We start from the raw sequence: 25,136 nt of genomic DNA, 5'->3' as shown, positions 1-25,136 counted from the left end.
TTAGCCATCTGAATGTCGTCTTCGGTGAAGTGCCTGTTCAGATGCATAACAAGTGATTGTGAAGACCATGGCCTGTATCAGGCGGACCTTAGTCTCCAGAGAGACACCGTTGCTCTTGAGTACTTTAGAGAGGTCCCTAACTGCAGACTTTCCCATGGCAATACGTTTTTTGATTTCCTGACTGATAGTGCCAAGAGTGTTGACCATGGAGCCGAGCAAACTGAAGCTGTGAACAATCTCAATCTCTTCGCCATTCATTCTGATGCTACCAATTGGTCCAGTTGTGAGAATCTTTGTCTTCTTGACATTGAGTGACCCAAATAATAACTAGATCTTAACATTTCTAAAAAAACCACAATTCAACTCAAAAGAAAATATATAGGAATAATCAATTTATAAAATATAAAGTACAGACAGTTAAAAACATGAGAAAAGATGTTCAATATTTTCAGGGGAAATATCAACTAAAAAGATATTTCATGTCTCCTCATCAAAACAGTAAAAGGTTAAAATCATTTCTTTCAGGCAATACTAGAGAAAGTAGAAGAAAACAGTCCCCTCATATAGATTCAATGTTTTGAATAAACATTTAAATTTAATTCACTAACATTATAACCATGCCTCTTCCTTAAGAAATTAATCACACTAAATACACATTTGTGAAAAAAACCAAAGTTTTTATGTTAATATTTACTCTAGAACCATAAAGGGAGCTCTGGTGGCACAGTTCATAGGGAGCCTCACTGCTAATCCAAAGACTTGCTTCTCTGGAAGTTCAAATCTACGAACTGCTTTGAAAAAAAAAGATGGGCAAATTCCTCTGGTGCAATTTATAGCCTCAGATACCGACTGGAGCATCAACAATAAGTTAGTTAAGACTCATTGGCAATGAGGTGTGTTGAGAATCATTTACAATAACAAATTTGGAAGGAACTCAGAGGTTCATAAACAAATAGCTGTTGAAAGAATTATAGTTTACTTATGTTACGGTATAATACGTGTTTATTAGAAAAGCAGAGGTACATAACTATGTATCTGTTTACACTTATATCCATCATATATAAGAAGGGGAAAACGTTACATAATAGAACACATATTCTCTTTATATGCATAAATATATCCATACCAGGATCATGCATTCATATATGCTAATTATATAAATGGAGGTGCAGTTTAGCTTAAAAGTTGGCATTTCTAGTCATTACATTACCTCCTCTGGACTCTCACTACCTTAACTACAGACACATGGTCTAGTCAACAGCTGTGGGACTAAGATAAGACAGAGATAGTGCTTCCCACACTAAGCAATAAGACTGAGAGGAGACTGGAGCAAGATCTTGGTGATAGAGTAGATGATGGGACAAGGGGGAACAGGGACGTGAGCATCTCTCTCAAAGGTCCAGAGGTAGTAAGAATAGCACAGCCTCTCACCACTCTTGAACAGAAAGCAGATAAAGAGCCTGCAGCCCAGCCCCATGGTGCCTCTAGCACACCAGCAGCAAGAGATTCATTTATTCACTGTTGACTCGCAGATTCACAGTTGTGGTACAAAGAATAGGGTTTAATTAGGAAGTTGGAGAGTGAGAGGCAAAGAATATTATCCAATGGAAATCCAAGTTTTAGCCTACTTGTCCCAAGGCACAATTTCTCAATTCATCTTGGTTACAGTTTCAGTACAGCAAACAGCTTTTCATTCCATCTTCAAAGGCAAGAACAGCAAAACCTTTAACTGTGGCCAGTACAAATGAAAGAAGCCTCCGGTTACACCTTGCCCAGTTTCTCCAACACCATTACCAAGGTCTTGCCAATGTGTGCAGGTGAAGTAGCCGGAAACCAGAGAGGGCTTAAAATAATGGATTTTAAAAAACCAACTTTTAGGCTAACATCACAGCAATAGCGAGATTGTGGCATTGCTGTGAAGAAACTGTTGCCAAGTGTAACCTGAGGAGCCTTGAGATAAAAGCCACAGTTAAAGGTTTTTCTGTGCTTATCAGATGATTGAAGAAAGAGCTGACTTATAACTGCTCTGAGGCAAACCTTGCAGGATGATTGAGTAAACTAGAAGATTCTTTAACTTATGTTGCTGAACTGAAATCAGGACTTTACTAATTAAGAGATTATATGTTGCTGTTCACCTGGTTCGAGACTGCTGGACTAAATTTGGACTTGTACTTTAAGATATTCTTAGATTCTTCCACTCTCCAACCTATTTTCTTAATAAATTCCCTCATGGTACCACAACTGTGAATAAAGTCTGTGGGACAACAATAAATATCTAACCCAAAGATTGGCAGAAATAGGTACCAGAGCATAAGGGGTGGCATGTCTGACCTAGTAACTCTCTGTTTTGCTGCTATGATATTATTAATGGGGAAAGTTCCCCTTTATGAAGCAGATGGATGTCAGATTCAACCACCCCCACATTATATCTACTCCTTTTGCAGCAAAGAAGAAGTATTAGTTTTAAAACAGCCATGTGGAGATGAGTGCAAAAGATAATGAATGAGATAAAATGAAGACTAATAATTTTACTTGAAATACACTCATAATAATTGATTCATTAGGTTCACTAGAAGACAAAATGCCTTCCTTTGAATTACAAAATGTAATCAAATCATTAAACATTCAGATAAAACTTATCTTTTAACTACTCAACACACGCAAATAAAAAGTATTACTTCAAGTTTAAAAGAACTCAAGGACAATTTTTCAATATAGTTGTAACTTCAAAGCTTACAAACACTTATTTTGATGCATATTATCCAAATTTTGAGTAAAATAAATGAAAGAGTAGCAGAATACAGAACTGTTTTACTCTGTGGGAATTCACAGAGAAAAAAAACTCAAAAAGAAAGTACTGGACACTGAATCAGAACTTTGTGTTAAAGGTCCTAACAATATATTGAATCCAGTTTCATCTTCCAATATGGAGTTCCAACCTAGGGCTACCTAAGATGACTTTTTACTAGAACAATGCTAAAACATTGTTTTTAATGAAGGAAAAAACACTAGAACAATGCTAAGAAAAAAAATTACCATGAAAACAGTGTTTAATAATAAGATACAGTTTATACTCACGAAACTAAAGCAAAAACTACTTTACTAAATGATATTAAAAGCTACTTTACTATTATTTCAGCTTACAGAGGTATTACAAAGTAAAAATGTGATGGTAGATGTATTAGTCTTCAGCTCAGAAAATGTACATTAAGAACGCTAACTGATGCTTACAACAATTTTTTCCTACCTTCACATTGTCTGGATGTAGCCCCCCAGGGTGCTTGTCCATGTACTGACATAAATCAGTATGCTGGAAGAAAAAAGGATAAATGTATTAACATCCCTCTGGCTATAACATGATGAATCAATATTTTTCTACTTCAAAGTCACCATTACCTCTGAACAAAGCAAATATAAGACAAGTGGATGGATATCTTAGTGTAGGCAGTTGCAGGCTTGTCTGCCCACTTTTAACCACAATTAAATCATTACCTTTACTTCTAGGCTCTGTTTTATGTGAAATATGTCTAGGTATACACAGCTATAATCTGTTAAGTGTCTAATTTCTTCTTTATTAGCTATCTATCCCCATATCCAAGTTTTAAAATCATAATCAACAAATCGAATCAAAACTTATGATTATTTTACATAAGATGAAATACTGTAAATAGATTGATAAAATTAGTGATTAGGAAAATAAACTGAGTTTATTTAAATTGTAAAAAAAATTCATATTCTGAATATATCTGAGTAAATATGTATTATGAATATTAACAGCAATACTTCCAAAATTATAAATTAAGATAATGGATCAGTGAATGTTATGTGGAATATCCCGATAGTATCTTAAGTTATTCTTTTGATTATAGACCAAAACCATGTATTCTCATCTTAAAGATTTTTTGCTTCTATTATTCATGACACAGAATTTTTAAATAAATATGTATAACTGCTTTTCTTTTTCTTACTGGAGATATTGAAAGATTTATAACACTAAAACATTTAGTAATTCTGAAAAATACAATAAACATGAGCATGTGTGTCCCATTTTCAGGCTTGAATTATTAAAGAACTACAAGTTTTATTTAAGAGTTTTGCTTTTAGTTATTGTGACAGTAGTTCAGATTCATTTACTGAGTTTTATCTAATGATAGTACAATAAAGTTGAATTTAATAAAATTGATACCTCAAGTAGTAATTACTGAGACTACAAAGTAGAATTTAGAACTCAAACACCATGTATTTCTTGAGCCCATATTACATTTCTTCCATCACATAAGCTGCAAAACTAAAGAATGCACGCAGAACAATAGAAGACAGACATTCTAATACCAGTGAAGTATGTTGCATATAATTTTGATATTGAGTCAGACATGACTTGGTACACCTAAAAACAATAACAAATGACTGATAAAGGAAAAAACAGCAAGTAAACCTAGTGTAGTCTAGAAACTTCAGCAGCATATGGAAGAAATTATCTCAGAGTAAGATAAAAGAGTCAAAGAAGTGATCTATTGAAAGAGGAGAGGAAAAAAACAGGACAAAAAAAACTGTCTTAGATATGTTCTGAGACAAAACTGCCTTCATCATGAATAAAATCTAAGATGTTTACTTTTAAAAAGTTCAAGTGTCATTAAGGGAAGAAAACATGTTTGAAAGGAAAGTAATTAATGCTCTAGTGTCCGATAAAATGACCAGCACTGAGAAAATACTAAAATATAGTTTGCTTGGCTCCATAGTCAACAGTCTTGGCACCAGCAGCCAGGAAATTAAAAGGCGCATTGCCATGGGAAAGTCTGCTGTTAGGGACCTCTCCAAAGTACTGAAGAGCAATGGTGTCTCTCTGGAGACTAAGGTGCGTGTGATACAGGCTTTGGTCTTCCCAATCACTTGTTATGCATCAGAGAGTTGGACAGTGACCAAGGAGGATAGAAGGAGAACTGATGCCTTTGAGCTGTGGTGCTAGAGAAGAGTATTGAGAATACCATGGACTGCTAGGAAAACAAACAGATTTGTCCTGGAAAGGGTTAAACTGGGTGGCTCCTTGGAGGCAAGGATTCTGGGGCTGCGTCTAACATACTTTGGACATGTTGTGAGGAGAGACTGGTCCTTGGAGAGGGACATCATGCTTGGGAGGGTGGAGGGACAGCGCAGGAGAGGAAGGCCCTCTATGAGGTGGATTGATTCAGTGACTGGGATAATTGGGATGGGAGTGTCAGAGATGGTGCGATTGGCACAGGACAGAGCGGAGTTTAGGGCTGTTGTACATAGGGTCGCTATGAGTCGCAAGCGACTCGGCGGCACATAACAACAACAACATAGCTGTAAACAATTTTACATACAATATAATTCCATAAATAAGACCCTAAACCATAGTACTGAGTCTTTCCTGAATAACTACATGTTGTTGTCGTTATTATGTGCCATCAAGTCGTTTGCGACTCATAGCGACCCTATGTACAAGAGCTCTAAAAGCTGATCTACCCTGTGCCAACCTACCCTTCTCAAACGCACTTATTCCCACCCCTCCAGTCACAGAATTGATCCATCTCACCGAAGGTCTTCCTCTCCTTCACCGCCCCTCCACTCTGCCAAACATGATGTCCCTCTCCAAGGACCAGTCTCTCCTTGCCACATGCCCAAAATATGTCAGACAAAGCTTCAGAATCCTTGTCTAAAAGGAGCATTCTGGCTTCACCTTCTCCAGGACAAACCTGTTTGTTCTCCTAGCAGTCCATGGTATATTCAACACTCTTCTCCTGCACCACAGTTCAAAGACATCAGTTCTCTTTCTGTCAACCCTACTCACTGTCCATCTCTCTGATGCATAGCATGTAATTGCGAAGACTATAGCCTGGATCAGGCGCACCTAAGTCTCCAGCCTGACGTTGTTGCTTTTCAGTACTCTTGAGAGGTCCCTCACAGCTGACTTTCCTAATGCAATTTGTCTCTTGATTTCCTGGCTGCTGTTACCAAGAGTGTTGACTGTGGAGCCAAGCAAACTAAAACTATTAACTATCTCAATCTCTTCACCATCCATACTGATGCTGCCAACTGGCCCAGTGGTGAGAATCTTTGTTTTCTAATGTTGAGCTTCAATCCATATAGAAGGCTGCAAACCTTGACCTTTTGCAGCAAGCGATTCAGGTCCTCCTCAGTTTTAACAAGCAGGGTTGTGTCATCTGCATATCTCAGGTTGATGATGATTCTTCCACCAATTCTGATGCCACATTTCTCTTCATACAGGCCACCATCTCGGATGATCTGTTCTGCATACAGATTGAAAAGGTATGGAGACAGAATACATCCCTGACGGACCACCTTCTTGATTTTGAACCATGTAGTGTCTCCTTGCTCTGTTCTGACGACTGCCTCTTGATCTTAGTATAGGTTTTGCGTTAGCACCATCAAATGTTCTGGGATTCCCATTCTTCTTAGAGTCAGCCACAGCTTTTTATGATCCACACAGTCAAAAGTCTTTGCATAGTCAATGAAGCACAGATAGACATTCTTCTGGTATTCTTTGCTTTCTGCCAAGATCCATCTAACATTAGCTATAATATCCCTAGTACCACGACCTCTTCTAAATCCAGCCTGTACACCTGGCAGTTCTCTGTTGACATATTGTTCCAATTAAAAAAATTATATTTTTTGAATAATTTCCAGCAGAATCTTGCTTGCATGTGATATTAATGATATTGTTCGATAATTTCCACACTCGGTTGGGTCACCTTTCTTTGGAATGGGAATAAATATCGATCTTTTCCAGTCAGTGGGCCAGCTGGCTGTTCTCCAGATTTCTTGGCACAACTTAGTGAGCACATCCAGGGCAGTGTCTGTCTGTTGAAATATGTCAACTGGTATGCCGTCAAGTCCTGGAGCCTTGTTTTTTGCCAATTCCTTCAGAGAAATTTGAACTTCCTCCTTCATCACCACAGGCTCTTACTGATATGTCATTTCATGAAATTCTTCTGTGTCAGCCAATTCCTTCTGATACAGAAGTCTTATTTCATATATAGGTATGTGTTGCTTAAAAGTCCCTGGGAAACAAGATATATAGTGGGGATGTCATATGAATACATTACATGTAGATTGTTGTTAATGTTGTTACATGCTGTCAAGTTGGCATCAACTCTTAGTTGACCCTCCAGCAGGTTTTAAGAGACTGTTAACTGCTTGGGAAGGGACTGTCCATCTCTCTCCTTCAGGGCAGTTGGTGGATTCAAATCTCCTGCCTTTGGACTGGCTGCATATTCAAATCACAGTTCTTTGATTTGGCAGCATAAGTCCTTACTCAATAGGACATCATCAGAGCTCTCTTACCCATAGGTGTACCTTATAGGTAGTTCTGGTGGCCTAGTGGTCAAGAGTTGCACTACTAACGCAAAGCAAGAGGTTCAAAACCCCTTTACCTATAGAGTAGTATACAAAAATGAAACATTATTTAAAATAATGCCACCATACAATAGTTATATGAGGGTAAGAACTGTACTTCATTTTGTCAATGCCTCATATAAAAAATAATGGCACATAAAAAAATATGACCAATTAATAATCATGTATTTGTGATACATTAAAATTTTTATTAAAAATATAAAACCTCAAAACGCATTAAGAAGGGAAGAAATAAAAATAAATACACACTGTCTACAAGATACAATTAAAAACAATACAAAAAGCCTGAATATTCATATTATATTCTATATTACATGTATTTCTATTTTATTGAGATCTGGTGGTCCAGTCCCAACGCAAAGGCACACGGTTTGAATCCAACAGCTCCTCTGTGGGAGATACAGTTAAAAGTCTCTGAAAACACCCAGAGGGTGAGCTAATGAGTGGGTTTCAACTTGACAGCACATAAAAACAACATTCCCATTTTATGTTATGATACTGAAAATATTACCATAAAGGAATTGTTTAAACCAATGTAAATATTGAACATGACGAAACTGGAAAAAAAAAAAACAACACCTAACGAAATATTCATACATTTAATAACACAGCACATCAATAAAAGCCAAAATTGATAGAAATAAAAGGAACTGGAAAATTAACAAGATTTTCAAGAGTTTAGCTTACTTCTTTCCAATATCAACAGATCAAATTGGGAGGAAAAAGTAAAGCTGTGAAAGATAGCATAATCATGACATTTACATATTTGTGCCCAGTAAACGGTTATATATGCTGTTTAAAAACAAATGCCAGAGTGAGAAACTGACAGATAATGTATTAGATGAAGAGACAATGTGAAATGAACAACCTTAAGAAAGGAGAAAAATAGTTTATGCCCTCCTTCCAACTAAATAAAATAAAACATTAATAACATATCTCACCAACTCGAAGCTACACAATTGTTTGAATCAATGACGTTGGACTGTCTCATAATCACTGCCAGCTGAGCAGTAGTTGGAATATGCTTATCATTGTCTGTGTTTGCACAAACTTGTTCTTTTGATAATATATCTGATCACAAAAACCTTAAGGACTATCAGAAGAGAAAGATTGGAGACTTGAACACTAACTGTGATGTGGAAGTCATTTACTAAAACTTTCACCTAACATATTTTTAAATAAACCTGTAATGCTCATTCAATAAGCATAAAATAAAAAGTCTAAACCATTAACAAGCACTGAGTCAAAGTTTAGTAGAAAGCACTTTACCATTATATAAAATGTTTCTCTGTTGTCAGAGGCTTGAGTTTAATGGCAGTAGGAAGAAAAAGAAACAAGAAAAACAAACCCCCCCAAAAAAGTGAAGGTAAGAGAAAATAAGTAAGGAAAAGGAAAATCTATTTTCTTGGCAAGTAAATATAAAACTTTAAAATATCATAAAAGGAAATTTAGGCCATTTAACTATTAATAATAAGTCATGTCAATACAATGGCAAGTTTTCAATCCAAAGGTCAGAGTATTATTCACAAGAAAATTCAGAACTTTCAATGCACTTACTATGACACAAGAGTGATTAAAAATAAAACACAAAAAGAAAATATCAAATGGCAAATAGACCTAATAAAATAAGGGACTCTGTACTACTTCTAAGCACTTCATGTTAAGAGTTACTAAGTTTTCTGGCATTGTTATTAAAAACATTAATTATCTTCAATCTTTCTTATTCATTGTTCAACTTTTGCAAGCACATGTGGTGATTAAAAATATCATTAGTCCTCAAAATGACAACGTTGCTTCTGAACACTTTAAAGACTTATGGTATAGTAAGAGACCTGGTGGTACACTGGATTAAGTGATGGGCTGTTAACTATGAGGTTAGTTGTTCAAATTCATCAGGTCCTCTTCAGGAGAAGGATGAGGCAATCTGATTACATAAAGATTTATCAACTTGGAAACCATAAAGTGTAGTTATTCTCTGACTTAAAGAATTGCAGTAAGTTAGGAACTAACTTCCTGCATTTGGTTTGGGGTTTTGTTTGTGACATAGTAGGCTAAATGTTGGGTGACTAAGCTAAAGGTCAGAAGTTCAAATCCACCAGCTGTTCTACAGGAGACAAATGAAGCTGTCTTCTTCCATTAATATTTACAGCCTTGGAAGCCGTGAGAATCTAGTTGATTGCCTATAAGTGGTTTGGTTTGGGACTTCTACAGACTTTTACTGCAGATTAAGTAAAATGAAATTCTGTTTCAATCTTTTCTATATTTGTTATGATGTTTATTGATCTAGCTGGGAGGACTTTCCCCCCCTTTATGTTAAGGTGTAATCCACACTGAATATTTTTTTTTAATAAATGTCTCAAGTCCCCTTCAGTTTTCAAAAAGCAAAGTGCATCATAGGGTGTTAATGCGTCTTTCTCCAATCCTGAAGGAGTCCTTCATACTGTCCAATTTAATGAATTATCTTCTCAGCATTTAGACTGTATAAACATAATGAATGGATGCAACAGCAAGGTATACTTTTGCTGGTTTTTAAACTATGTAGTATGCCCTGAATCTGTCTGAATGACTATCTCTTGGTCTTGCAGAATAAAACCTTGGAAATCAAGTGACAGTTCTACTCTGTTTACAAAAATGCTATTGAGTCAAAATTGATTTGACAGTACATTAAAAAAAAGGCCGAAGGGTACACAGGCTATTCTATGGACAAAGGGAGAGGAAAATGCCATATTCTCTTTCAAGGATACAACGTTAAACCAGAAAAAAGAAAGGAAAGATAATAGAGGGAAAGAAAAAAAGTCAAATGTTCAAACAGAATCACATTCCCCGGCACCGAGTCAGTTCTGACTCCCAGCAACTCCTCACTGTCTTTCAAAGGCTACACACCTCCTTATTGGAGAACATTGCTTGTCTTTCTTAGATTGATCAGCTTGTGGATTTGAACTGAAAACCTTTCAGATAGGACTCTCACATATATACCTTACACAATCAAAGAATTGATGGATATTTTATAATACCACACAAAGATCAGACAAGGTTACTTCAAGGCGTTAAAGGGAGCATTGTGGCCTAGTGGTAAGAAGCTGCACTACAATCTCAAAGGCACAGGTTCAAATGTATCAGCTGCTTCATAGAAAAATGTTGGGCGGCTGCTTATTGTTGATTTACTGCCTCTGAAAACTCATTAGAGGGTCAGTTCTGGGTTGATTCTAACTCAATGGCGCATAATAAAATCTATTAATGTTATTCACTCATGTGTCTGATTATCTAATAAAACAGGTAAATAACAGGTTTATGTGTATTTGCTTGCTAATATTTTAGTGAATAATTTCACACTTTTTTATCATATAAGAAATTCTAGGTTGGCTGGCCTTTGTCTCCCTCCAACACCCCATGGCACTCACTATAGATAGCACCTTTCTATAGAGTACAGAAATACATATGTTTTTAAACTCATAATCTCTGAAAGAGTTGAAATATCCAGTAAACAAAGTAACTGCAGTCTTATCTGAGATTACTTACTAATCTGTAGTTAACAAGGGTAATTAATCTGCCTTTACATCTTTGAAAAGAAACAATGAGTAAATGGTAATCGGTGTAAAAAAAACTTTTATGGTGTTATATATTTGACACATAATTAATAAGTACAGGTGTTAATCTGAACTAAATGAAGGTTACATAACTACTGAAAACTCGCTAGTGAGTTTTCAGAGGCAGTAAATTTCACAAGAGGAAATTGTCTATCTTTCTCCTGCAGAGCAACTGATAGATTTGAACTGTACATCTTTGGAACTTCAAGGTAGCTTCTTACCACTAGATCACTAGAGTGAAGTGATTATATATTTGACACATATTTATTAAACGCAGATTTTGTAAAAATAAAACAAAGTCTCTGCTGTCGTAAAGCTTACATTCTGTGAATTTTATAAATGTGTAAATTATTTTTTCCAATATATCTAGAATATAAACATTGTTTTGTTTAAAAGAGGAGAACGAAAAGATAGAAAGAAACATTATGGTAGGAAAAAACTTAGTATTCAAAGGACACATATGTTCTTCTAAGGAATTGATTTGCAATGACTCCAGCATCATGAGTTGTACATGAGTTCTCCATAAATAGTATCACAGAAAGCATAATAAAGAATATTCTAAACACTTCAAATGTTAAAAATCTATCTATCCCTACATGCATGGCATGGAAATACTTGGGGAGGGAGTATGCGCATGCATGCACATAGTATCACCAACTGTGTAAACTTGGATGGGTTATTATCTTCTGTACGGCAATATCTTATCTTGATCTGTATAATAATAATCATCCTAAAAACACAAAGTTTTCAGAGCACTTGCCCATGACACAGTGTATGACACAGATGATGATTCATCTGTCTGACATTTTGTAATCCTGCAGAGGCTTGCATGTTCCTGTGGTGCTCAAACCAGCCCACCAATATTTCACAAACTAGGAGGGTTGCCCATGGTAGACAGGTTTCAGCAGAGCTCCCAGATGAAGACAGACTAAGAAGAAAGACTGGCCACTCTCCAGTTCTAAATAACTCAGAACTCCATTTACTGCTCTTGATTCGGAACCAACTTATAAAGCACTGAAAAAACCAAGAAAGGCCACTTCAAGCATGTAAGCCTGACAGGCATGTGGATGCATAAGAACAAGTTATCTATCTTCCAGGGAGTGGCCAGTATTAAATGGTTCTATCAAGTGTACATAAATGTGCATAGTCAAAGACGGAGGTGAAAGCAGAAGAGAGACCAAGAGACAAATCCCCATAGTCTATATTGTTCTTAGGGAATTCTGGTGCTGTAATGGTTGAGGAGTTTTGCTGCCCATCCAACGACATGTGGGTCAAATCCACCAGGTATTCTCTAAGAGAAAGATGGGCAATTCTTGTGCAGTTTACAGCCACTAGAAACCTGTTGGAGGGTCAGCTATGAGTCAGTTTCAACTTGACAACGAGTGAGTGATAGTGTTCTCAAAATTGGGTTCGTTCTTCTTCATTACTGAGCACCCAGCAAGTACCTTTTTTTTTAAAAAAAAAAAACCTTATTATTATTAATTTTAATGAAAATTTACAGAAACTTTGGATTTCCATTCATTCATTGTTGCACTTTTCTCCTTGCCCACCTCTCTCCCTCAGTTCGCTCTTCTCTTTGAAAAGTAAAAGAAACAATGAATGAATGGAAATCCAAAATATCTGAAAATGCTCATTAAAATCTTTTACTTTTCTTTTTTCTTAATTTTTTTTAATAATTTTAGTACCTTTTAATTTCATCTCGGTGCAGGGGAGTCCTAAAGTGAAAGTATTTGAAGAAAGTATCTGAAATCACAGGAAGTCTAGAGATCTACTTTCAATACTGAGCCAATGAAAGCCCTGCAGATCACAACAGTATGATATGCATGTGATCGCAGGATAACCCAGGCAAGGACAACATTTGATTGTGATGCGCACAGCTGCTCTAAGGGCAGGCTGAAACAACAGCAGCTAACAATAACAATATCTGAATCACAACCCCCTGGGGGCTCCATGTTCTCTATAAAAGAGTGTGCCAGGCTTGTAATTTGGGTTTCCCCATATTGATTTGGTCTCTCTGTGGATGGATCAATTTTGAACGCAGGAAAGAAATCTCCCTTTGTAAAATGGCAAGATATGGAAAGACCACAGAAAATCGAAGTGTTTTTCACTCTAAGTACTTTCAGCAAGAGAGAATCTGAGTTCATTTTAATCACATGTAGACCAGAAAACCACTGGACTAGCATTAACCATGTGCTGGACACAAAGGTGACACTTAAAGAGAAAGACGCAAAGAAGACACTAAAAACAAATAATGAATACAATGTTATTTTAAAAACAGGCCTGAGTAGAGAACTATTTTGTCCTAAGATATAGAAAGGCCAGGAGAAGCAGCAGATGAGAAACAAGATGGACTCAGCATGAATCTCTTCATCATTTATCTTTATGAGTCTGAGCTTGAATCAAGAGGAAGAAGCAACATCCTTCTGTCTAAAGCCTCTAGCACCATGGGTGGTTAAAATGGTTAGCACTCATGACTACTAATCTAAAATGTGGGAGGTTGAGTCCACTCAAGACTTGTCTTATATAAAAGGCCTGGCAATCTAATAAAAAAGAAAAATCATCCACTGAAAACCCTGTAGAGCATTGTTCTCCTCTGACACAGTGTCACCATGAGTCACAATCTCCTTGATGGCAGTAGTTCCTAGCAAAATCAATGGAGAAGTCACTTGAAGGACACAAATTCAGATAATCTATTAAACAGGATATTTTAGCCATTTTACAGGACAGAAACAAGTATGTTATTTTTAAGTAGTTTTAATTACCGTTCTTCTCTTTAATCAATTTATAATCCATGAAGCACAGTTTTCCAATTGTTGATCAAACTTCCTATATAAAGAAATCAAGTTCCTCAAAGAGCAATTCTGCTTTTCTAGCAGCATGACCTTACAAACTGGATATTTCTCTCTAAGCCAGAGCCCAAATGAAGTCACCTCCCAAACAAATGAATTTTTCCCCATTCTCTTAATATTGAGCATATTATCGATGATATCTGTCGGCAAATGGTGATGTTCTTCGGAAGCCTTGCTAAAATACAGTGTTGGAGATAACACAGCCCTATTTTCAGTATATAGTCTAAAAATAAGTGTTCATTATCTATCCACTCTTCCTCTCTCTAGAACAAGAGGTTGAGTGTGAAGTGGACTGGGAGAGGAGAAAAGAAAGGGAGAGGAAGGGAACTGTGAAACAACGAAAAAACAAAAACCCAAACTCCGTAAACTTTAGTTAAAATCCTAACACAAAATAAATAAATGTATGTATGTATTTATTTATTTTAAAAAATGAAATTTTCTGTGGAGATGACCCAACCAAAAAAATCCCACTTTGAAATTAGTTATGGTAAACATAGCTTCTATATTCTTATATTTTGGCTGATTTCAATATCATGTGGAGAGTCCGTATACTGAAGCTGCTTCTTGTTGTGTACTGTCGAGTCAGAACTGACTCACAGCTGACCCTTCAGTGGGTTTTCAGGGGCAATACATTTCATGCTGGAAGACTGCTCATTTTTCTGCCATGGAGCAGCTGGTAGATTGAACCACGTGTCTTTGGGTTTGCAGCCAATTCCTTAATCATTAAGCCACCAGAGCTCACCTACACTTAAGGTTAGTATAGCTTTTATAGCATGGTTTTTAAACTGCTTCTTTTATGAAGAGTATGTTGTTGTTATTGTTGTTGCTGTTAAGTGCCATCGAGTCGCTTACAACTCATAGCGGCCCTATGTTCATGAGCCCTAAACCCTGCTCTATCCTGTGCCAACTTCACTGTCTCCGACACACCAACTCCCATTACCCCAATCACAATCCATCTTATTGAGAGTCTTCCTCTCCTGCACTGTTCCTCCATCCTCCCAAACGTGATGTCCCTCTCCAAGGTCAGGTTCCTCCTTGCATCATGCCCAAAGTATGTCGGACGAAGCTTCAGAATCCTTGACTCCAAGGCACATCCCGGTTTCACCCTCTCCAGGACAAACATGCTTCTTCTCCTAGTAGTCCACGGTATATTCAACACTCTTCTCCAGCACCACAGCTCAAAGGCACCAGTTCTCCTTCTATCATCCTTAGTCACTGTCCAGCTCTCTGAGGCATAGCATGCAACTGCAAAGACTATGGCCCGGATCAGGCACACCTTGGTCTCCAGCCTGATGTCGTTGCTCTTCAGTACCCTGGAGAGGTCCCTGATAGCTGACTTTTCCAATGCAATTCATCTCTTGATTTCCTGGCTGCTGGTAGCAAGAGTGTTGATGGTGGAACCAAGCAAACTAAAATTATTAACAATCTCAATCTCCTCACTATTCATACTGATGTTGCCAAATTGGCTCAGTGGTGAGAATCTTTGTTTTCTTGATGTTGAGTTTCAATCCATATTGAAAGACAGTAAAAGACCACAAACAAAATTCTCAATCTCTTTATTCTTTTTTTTAAATAAAATCTTATTTAAATTGTGGTTTAATGAACATTACTTCACCCTTATTTGCTTGCTCTTAGCTGTCTTCAAAGCCACTGGGACTCACTATGAACAAGAGATCAAAACTGTCTTATCCTGCACCCACTTCATGGTCTCTAGACCACTGCTGCAGTCATCATGTCAACCAATCTCACTGAGGATCTTCTCTTTCCCTAACCTTTTGACTTTCAGAAGCATGGTGCCTTTTTCCAAGGACTTGGTGCTTCCTGACAACATGCCCAAAGCACTCATAGTATGTGAGAGGACAGTTCATATCTTTGCCTCTAAGGAGCATCCTGACTGCACTTTCTCCAAGACAGTCTTATTTGTTGTATTCACACAGTCCGTTATATAGTCAATGCCAAAACCATAAATCAAGGGCATCAGTTTTCAATATAACTAATTATAGATATAGATTAGATATAGATATAGATATAGATATAGATATAGATATAGATATAGATATAGATATAGATATAGATATAGATATAGATAGATATAATATATAATATGTATATAATGACTAATTAAAAGATCAGAACTCAAGAAATTTGTAAATCTCTGAAGGATTTATGCAATGGCATTAACTCTCTGATGGAATGCCATGAACTACCCATATTAACAACACTAGTGTTAAGTATTCTTAAAATCAAGGCTATAAAAGACAGTGAAGTACTATTCATCATCATCATCATCTACTACTGCTGTCTTCATGATCACTGTCCCATGTCTTAGACATATCACACACTCCACATTCATTTTAACTAAAAGCACACTTGAAGGATATGTAAAAATCATCAAATCTAGCAGAACATATTATATACTCTATTTCACTTGTAACTCTTCACCGTCACATGAATTCATACCTACTACTAAAAGCAGGGGTGGGGTGGGGTGGGTAGGGGTGTGTGCGTGCATGCGGGCATGTATGTGTGAATTACACAGAGTCAAATTCTTCTTTATTCTACAGTGATCTAAAGGATTTTCTTAGTGATATAATCTCCCTATGAAACAACCTAAATTACTGTTAGAATTAAAGTATCTAATTAAAGAAAGCATTAGGCTCAAATTGCTTATGCAAATTCTATCAGTTTAAAATTACTTTGAAAGCACAATATTCTTGTTAAATTTTAAAGTGTTCATCTGTTTCATTCCCAAATAAATCCAGCAAATGAGCATTTTTAATTAATTAAAAATATATATAAGAAATGTTAACCAGTTCTTCTACAAAACCAAAATTACATGAATGTGATGCTTACTAGATAGTTTCTACTTTCACTACACCAAAGTGGTTCATACTAAAAATAGCAATTAAAAAAGAAATTTTTTAATTGATAAAAAGTTATTTAGGCTTTATGATACTACACCAACTCCCTATGATTTTTATGACAATAACAAGTATATATTATTCCTTTCTTCTGATGTTGTGATGTATCACAGAGTCAGAACCGACACACAGCTGACGTTCCATAGGGTTTTCAGAGGCTATAATCGCACAATCCCTTGGAGAAGCTGGTGGCCTCGAACTACATGCCTTCAGGATTGCAGCAGAGTTTCTTACTACTAGGCCACTAGAGCTCCCTTCCTTCTGATGTAAAGATTTTAATTTCAACTAGATTTTGGTGCTCCAAACTGCATCATGAGACATGATAACACTCTTCTATAGTCTTCCCATCTAGTCTAAGAACACCCAGTAAAAGATAAAATATTCTTGCATACTTCCCACTGCTGTTAACCAAATACATTGTGCATATTATAAAGACTAGTGGTACTAGGTCATTTCATTTCTACCTGGTTTTAACACGTAAGAGTGCTTGAAATTCTGGCAATAACCATACACATATTCCCTATGGAGAGAAGGAGAAGTTAACACACACAATGATCTAAACTACATAAAACTTCTCCCAGTGCTGGAGTTCATTCCTAACTAAATTAGCCCCCCCCCAATACAATGTTAATGTATGGTTCTCCCCTTTTTAGGTCGTAATGAATCTATATGTAACTTGGATGACCCACAGTTTTACCTAATTCTGTTCAACTATCAATTCTGAATTCAAAATGCATGGTCTCCCTGGTACTAGAGATTTGAACAGGCAGCATTTCCAACCACATCTCTATCACATAACACTAGAAATCTGAAAGATCACTTCCATTAACACAAAATACTTATTATTTGGTTTCTGGAAACAATATCATTATACAGACTTATTATATAACTCAGTCAAAACAGTAAGACTTATGGCAAGCTATTCTTTGCTTGTTTTAAAAGGGACTGCGGAGAAAACATTCTTGTTAATAAATCAAGTGTCTGAAGTAATTTTAATTTTGGAGGAGCCATAAATATATCTAGCACCAAAATCTTGTCAATCCAACTTTTACTGGTATACACCTATTGTTAACCTTAAATTAATTTATTACCGTTTATGAAAGTAACTGTAATGAGAAAAAGCCAAAAAAATGTGTGCTAAGTTCCTTAAATCAAAACTCCGATCTCTATCTAGTTCTCTAAACTCTGTAGTTCCTTTTACAAAATTTCTGGTGTGTGTGTGTGTGTGTGTGTGTGTAAACACACACACACACACATACACACACACAGAGACATAGAATGATTCAAACCACTGAAGTTTCATCAAGATTCCAGAAATCCCATGTATTATTTTAGGAAATTTCAAGATTTTTTTAAACATCTCCAAGAAGTGGAAAATATGGTAATTCTGTAATATCATATGATACTCAAACACTAAAAGAATGTATAAAATGTATTCTGTTGAACCAAAGGAGGAAACAGCGTCTCAGTTTATGTATACTTTGGTAAACCATTCATTCACAAGAAGATAATATAAAACAAAGTACCTTCTTTGAACAAAGAAGTTCAAATTATTTTGGAAGCTCATTTACTATTTTTTCCAAAGGAGCAAAAAATAGAAAGCCACTGGTTATTTGAATAGAATATAGTAGTACCTTGGAAGCAGAAGTGGCATCCACTTCCTAAACAACATGCTTCTGGAAACTCTATGAACTTTGATAAAGGACTAGTTATAGAAACTGAGTCTACTCGATAGCAATCAACAACAAGAAAAACCACCTTAAAGAGTAAAACACATAATTTTATTTTATTTTTTTTTTGTTTCAAAGCTTGAGAAGAGAGGAAAAGACACTTGGAATAATTGCTATGAATATCTTAACTCTGAAAACATCTAGTTGATAGAAACAAGAAAAGTCTTGAAATAAGGAACAAAGAAGCATGAGTGAGAAATCATCAAAATAGGAAATAAATAGTAAAAGAGGAGAGAGAAAGAGAAAAGAATGAACAGCTGCCAAGCTAGAACTGCAGGTTTGGTAGCACCACAGTTAAAATGATTGGCTGGTAACAGAAAGGTTGGAGGTCTGAATATACCTGCCATTCTGTGGGATGAAAATGTGACAGCTTCCCAGTCTAAAACCTTAAAGCCCTGGAAGTTCTACAGGGCAGTTCTGCTCTGTCCTATAGGGTTTTACAAGTTGAAATCAACTTAAAGGCAATAAATTTAGTTTGGTTTTGCCATCTTGGAAAAATTTTGCTGTTTATATATTTAAATAGAAAAGTCATATATACCTTCTTTTAAAGGGATAAAAGTTCAATGGGGTATTTCCAAAACCCATGTGAATTACATTGTAAGGAGTTTCTATTACATGTCATTCTTAATTCTGAAAAACTCAAACTCACTGCCTTCCAGTTGAGAACAGTCTCATAGTTATCCCTACAGCAGGTTTTCAGAGAGTGTAACTCACAGGAGATAAAACTGTCCATCTTTCTCTATAGAGCCACTTGGAAATTCTAAATGCTAGAGAGATGCCACTTCTGGATTAATGGTATAACTTCCTGTGGACTGACCCACTAGAGCTCCCTTATTTTTAATGAAAAACACAAATTCTTTAACTCAACAACGTGAACAATTAGAAAGAGAGGAGCATGCAAACCTTCAGTGTCTAAATAAAGGAAATAACAAAGATTATTGGAGAAATCAATGAGACAACTTAAAAAACAATAGAAATAATGAAGAAGATTAGAAGTTCATTCTTAAAAAATCAATCTTGACAAATAACTTGAAAATTTAAGAAAGATAAAGAAGTAGAAGATGAAAATAATACAAGTAAAAAATTAAATGGGTGGCATTACAACTAAATACAATTAAAAGAACAGGATACAGTGATGAGTGGTTCTTCCAAAAAATTTGTGAACCTAGATGAAAAGGAAAGATTTTCAGATACATGCTGAATCTAAATTAACACAATCTAAGGGAGAGAAGTTGTACAGACTCTTACCAAAATAATCAATCAAACCTCACATTCACTCACAAGAATGACCACTCCTCAGTCCAGATGTCATCATCTCCAAAGAGATGGAAAAACCAATCACCAAGTTAATACAGAATGGAAAAATATCCCAGAGAAGCAAAGCACTACAGAAGAAGAGAAAAATCAGAAAAGCTCAGACTCCCTCATTCCAAAATTTAAAATACAGCCATGATAGGCAAAATAGCTTATTAATGGCACATAACAAGCACATAGACCAATGACCCAAATTTAGAAACAAGCAGTAAACCCATCTTTGACAAAAATCTATTATCTTTAATAGTGGGGGAGTCAAATCTAACAAATAGTGATGGCAAAACTGGATCTCTATTTTTATGAAAAAATAAAATTAATTCCTCATACCCAGATCAAAGACCTAAATTAAAAACCTAAACTATAAATATTATTGAAGGAAAAATGGGGGAAACCTTATTGTTAGATGTCATTACTCAAGTCAACTACTACTACTCCTAGTGGCCTTATAAATAACAGATCTGAATCTTGCTCTCTGGTGCCTTTGAATTGTGGTGTTGGTAATAGTACTGAATATCCCATGCACTGCCAAAGGAAAAAACAAGTCTATATGATGACAGATTTGTCACAAGTGCAAGAAGTACAACCAGAGTGCTCCTTGGAGACAAAAATAATGAAACTCCATCTAACTTACTTTGGATGTTTTGCTCAGAAAGAACCAGTCCTTGAAGAGAGACGACATGCAGAGAAAGGCAGAAGGTGAGTAAAGAAAGGAAAACTACGGCAATGGGCTTGAGCATGACAGAGCACATGAGGATGGGGGCAGGACAGAGCAAGGCTAAGAACTGTTGTTCACAGGATTGCTGGAAGTAGCAGTCAACTTGATGGTAACTGGCAACAACTACACTCATCGACTTCCATAGTATAAAATAGAATATGCCATCAAGATGCATTAATAATAATTGGTAACTGGAATAAAAAGTTGGAAATGAAGAAAAGCTGGTATTTGGGGAAATTTGGCCTTGTTGATAGAAATGAGGCTCAAGACTAAATGATGAAAATCTGTACAGTGAATAATTTATTCATTGCAAATATTTTTAAAAACTCCCAAACAAATAGAAACTATATACACAGACTTCACCTAATGGACTCCATAGGAATCAGATGACTACATCTGTGGAAACAGATACTGAAAAAGTTCAGTATCAGTAGTGAGAACTACACCAGGGGCTGACTGTCAAACAGACTCATCAATTATCACTGAAGTGCAAAACATCTGTGGAAAGAAATATTTGCAAAGTTCAGTATCAGTAGTCAGAACCACACCAGGGACTGACTGTCAAACAGACTCATCAACTATCACAGGCAAGTTCAAATTAAAGTTAAAGAACATTAAACAAGTCCACCAGAAGAGTATATTACAACTGAACATAAAAACCATCTTTAGAATAGATTTGATACATTTCACACTAACAACAAAGACCAATTGAGCTGTGGAATGACATCAAGGACATCATCCATGAAGAAAGGAAAAGGTCATTACAAAGGCAGGGTCAAACCTAGGTGTGCTTATTGACAGTAAAAATAGACTTACAAATAATAACAAAAAATGTACAAACATAATATAAGCCAGATGATGAGGACCTTCTAAAAATTAAATCCATATGTATATCAAAAGATTTCTCCTCAAAACAGCTATGAGATATCATCTCACCCCAGTCAGAAGAGCAAAATTTAACAGAACAGCAAGCAACAAAGGCTGGTAAGGCTGTGGAGAAACTAGAACCCTTATTCACTGTTGGTGAGAGTGTAAAATGATGCAATCACTGTGGAAAGTGGTGTGGCGCTTTCTCAAAAAACTGCAAATAGATCATTTGACCCAGCAATTCCACTACTGGGAATATACCCTAAAGAGATCATAACCGACATCCAAGCAGATATATGCACACCCAAGTTTATCACGGCTTTGTTCACAATAGCAAGGAGTAGGAAACAACCCAAGTGCCCATCAACAAACAAATGAATAGAGAAGCTGTGGTATACTCACACAATGGAATACTACGCTGCATTGAAAAACAATGAACTCATGCAATATTATTAAAAATGGGTGACAGTGAAGGACATTATGCTGAGTTAAATATCTCAGTCACAAAAGGACAAATACTACATGGTGCCACTGTTGTAGAATGGGACTGACATTGACATCAGGGTTGGGGTAAGACTGAGAAAACCTAGATAAATTATATATGCTGCATTGAAACATATGAGGGAGAAAACAATTTAAAAGCAATATATGGTGGGGTATTACAGTTATCACAAGAGTCCAGAATGAAGGTTGCATATTGAAGTGTACTCGGGGCGGTTGAGGGGCATGTGGGGGGATTGTATACCAATGAAAGAATTTTTCTTTTACTTTTCAAAGAGAGGAGTGAACTGGGGGGGATGTCTCAGCAGGGAGAAAAGTGCAACAATGAATGAATGGAAATCCAAAATCTCTGTAAATGTTCATTAAAATTAACAAAATTCAAAAAAAGATTTCTCCTAGAATAAAGAGACAGTCTATAGACCAGAAAAGAAACTCTTTATCTCATTGACATCAGGATGGAAGCACTCAGAAGACAAATCAATGATTTACGTGTTTTTTTCCAACATCAAGTCATGTTTGTTTTTATTATTTTGGCTACTATTTCAATTTAATCCATGGATTTTTAAATAAATGGGATTAATGTTTTACTGTGGTTGGATAAAAATATATTGGAAAATGATTCTTATACTTTTTTCGCAGGCATTATTTGACTTTGAAACTTGTAGATAATAATTCTGACAGAAGCCTGACCTATTTGGCAGATATGGCTGAAACTCTGAATATGAATACTGAAATTTCAGAAGGCAAACGCTGCTATTTCTTCTCATAATAGATTTTAAGTCTTTATGCAAAATCCAGCTATGTATTCAGTGAATCAGAGCTAAAAATATTCTTTCATTGTCTTGATTTGGTGTAATTTGCCATTACAAGGTTATTGGGGGGGGGGAGTCAAAGAATGAATAAAATTTCATCTATCTTGGAATGAATTAGATTATGCATACCTGATACTATGGTAAAAAATATCATTTGGAAATCAGTTTTAAGTAAAATTTATGAAGATGTTAAAAAGAAAGTTCATCTCTCTTTCAATTACCAAAAATAATTTCAGAAAAATCATACTGGGGGAAAAAAATTTTATATTATCTCAATATTTACCTAAAAGCAGATTAGTAGGTTTGGCGTATAATTATCATGATCAAAATATGAAGCTGGCTGCTATAATTTTATGAATAAAAAGATTTTTTTTAATTGCCTGACAATTATTGTCATATAAAGTGTCCAGAATTAAAGCTGCATAGTAAAGTGGACGTGGGGTGGGGAGGATTGTATAACAATAAAACATTTTTTTTTACTCTTCAAAGAGAAAAGGCAACTGGGGGGAAGGGTGGGCAGGGAGGAAAGTGTGCAACTATGAATGAATGGAAATCCAAAGTGTGTGTAAACTTGAATTAAAATAAATTTTTAAAAAATTGTCTATTTTAGAAGTTTACTAGATGATAAAACTTGCATCCTCAAAATGAAAAATAGTTACTGATGAAGTTCAAAGATTATAACCTTCAAAATAGATTACGCTTTCAATTAAAAAGATCAAAAGTTATCACAATTGGACATAATAAGCAACATCATGATCAACAGAAAATATTATAGTGTCAAAAGCTTTAATTTTATTTGAATCCTCAATCAATGCCCATGAAAATAGCAGTCAAGAAATCATATTGTTGTACTGGGAAAATGTGTTGTCAGTGAACTTGGTAAGATATGAGAGAACAAGGATGTCACTTTGAGGACCAAGGTGTGTCTAACCCACATCAGCATATTTTTCAATCACTTCATAAGCATGTGAAAGTGTTACAATGGATAAAGAAAATACAGGTTATGGTAAATAATATAAAATCAAAAGAACGAACAATTTTGCCTTATGCTGCCAAATTTAGCAAATGCTGCCAGAATGCTCCTTAGGTAAGGATGATGAGACTTCATCACACACATAGTTTGGGCATATACGGTAAGATAGAAGGTTGATTTAAAAGATAAATGGCTCTCACTGAAATGGATTGACACGGTTACTGCAACACTGAATTCAAGCATAGTGCCAATTATGAGGATGGTACAGGACTGCAGAGAGTTTCTTTCTATTTACTTCGGGTTTCTGTAAGTCACAACTCAATGATACCTAACAGCAAAGGCCAGGTTATGCTCCAATTAAAACAATTCATCAAACGCCCAATTATTTCTTCCACATGGAACACATTTTTTCACAACTTTTACAATTCTTTCACAAATTCCTTTTGCTCACAGTACATGGGTGAAAGTTCATCAGAAGATCACATCAATCTTCAACAGATAAAAGTACAGTATAATCTTCTTGCAGGGAACAGAACTCAAGATTTTGAGAATAGAAATATAGTATTCTATATTAAGAAAATCAGACTTCAGGGACACCTTAGTCTTCAAACTGACATCATTACTGGTCAGTAATTTGGAGAGTTCCCTGATAGTAGACTTGTCCAATGCAATACATGGCCTGATCTCCTGATTGCTGGTACCAAGGGTCTTGATTGTGGATCCAAGCTAGATGAAATAGTTTACAATCTCAGTATTTTAATCATCTATAATAATGTTGCTGATTGGTCCAGAGGTGAAGATTATTGTTTCTTGATGCTCAGATGTAATCCATATTGAATGCTCTAATGTTTGATTCTCTGCAGCAAGCACTTCAAGTCCTCCTCACTTTCAGGAGGCAAGGCTGTGTCCACAGGTTGTTGCTAAGTCTTCCTTTGATCCTGATGCCAGCTTCTCTAATGATCTGCACAGCATACATATTGAATAAGAGAAAGGACACAATCCTGACACACAGCTTTCCTAATTTTAAACCATGTAGTGTTCCCTTACAGCAACTGCCCCCCGCCTTGGTCTAGGGATACAGGTTTTGTCTGAGCATAATTGGGTGTACTGAATTATGACTCATACAGTCATACGCCTTTGCAGAATCAATAAACACAAATAGATATTCTTCTGGTAATCACTACTTTCACCCAGGATCCATCTGACATCAGTAACATTATCACTGGTGCCACACAGGCTCTTCTAAACCCACTTCAAATTTCAGGTAGTTCACTGCCTATTTACTGTTTCAGCCATTTCTGGATGATCTTCAGCAATATTTGCTTGCATGTGATATTAATGATGTTGATTTATAATGTTCATATTCGATTGGATCTCCTTTCTTGTGAAAAGAACAAATATCCATTTCTTCCAGTCGTTTGGCCAAGTAGTTGTCTTTCTCCAGGGCTGCATCTGTTAGTTGAAACACGTCA

At 36.0% G+C, this 25,136-nt stretch overlaps 1 protein-coding gene across 3 annotated transcripts in view; it reads right to left on the bottom strand.

The window, feature by feature from the left end:
- The window catches only part of CDK14 (cyclin-dependent kinase 14), a 691,509-nt gene that overhangs the window by 317,490 nt on the left and 348,883 nt on the right, over window positions 1–25,136 (bottom strand). For all 3 annotated transcript variants that reach the window (XM_006891459.1, XM_006891458.1, XM_006891460.1), the window contains one exon: window positions 3,248–3,310. In XM_006891459.1, the coding sequence (XP_006891521.1) occupies window positions 3,248–3,310 (63 nt within the window). The remainder of the gene's footprint in view (window positions 1–3,247; window positions 3,311–25,136) is intronic.

This window comes from Elephantulus edwardii, unplaced genomic scaffold (assembly GCF_000299155.1).
Source record: "Elephantulus edwardii isolate Elephantulus edwardi_28Jun2011 unplaced genomic scaffold, EleEdw1.0 scaffold00098, whole genome shotgun sequence".
In the NCBI taxonomy this organism is placed as follows: Eukaryota; Metazoa; Chordata; class Mammalia; order Macroscelidea; family Macroscelididae; genus Elephantulus; species Elephantulus edwardii.
The sequence above is the reverse complement of the archived record's forward strand: the minus strand, read 5'-3'. Positions and strand labels throughout refer to the sequence as shown.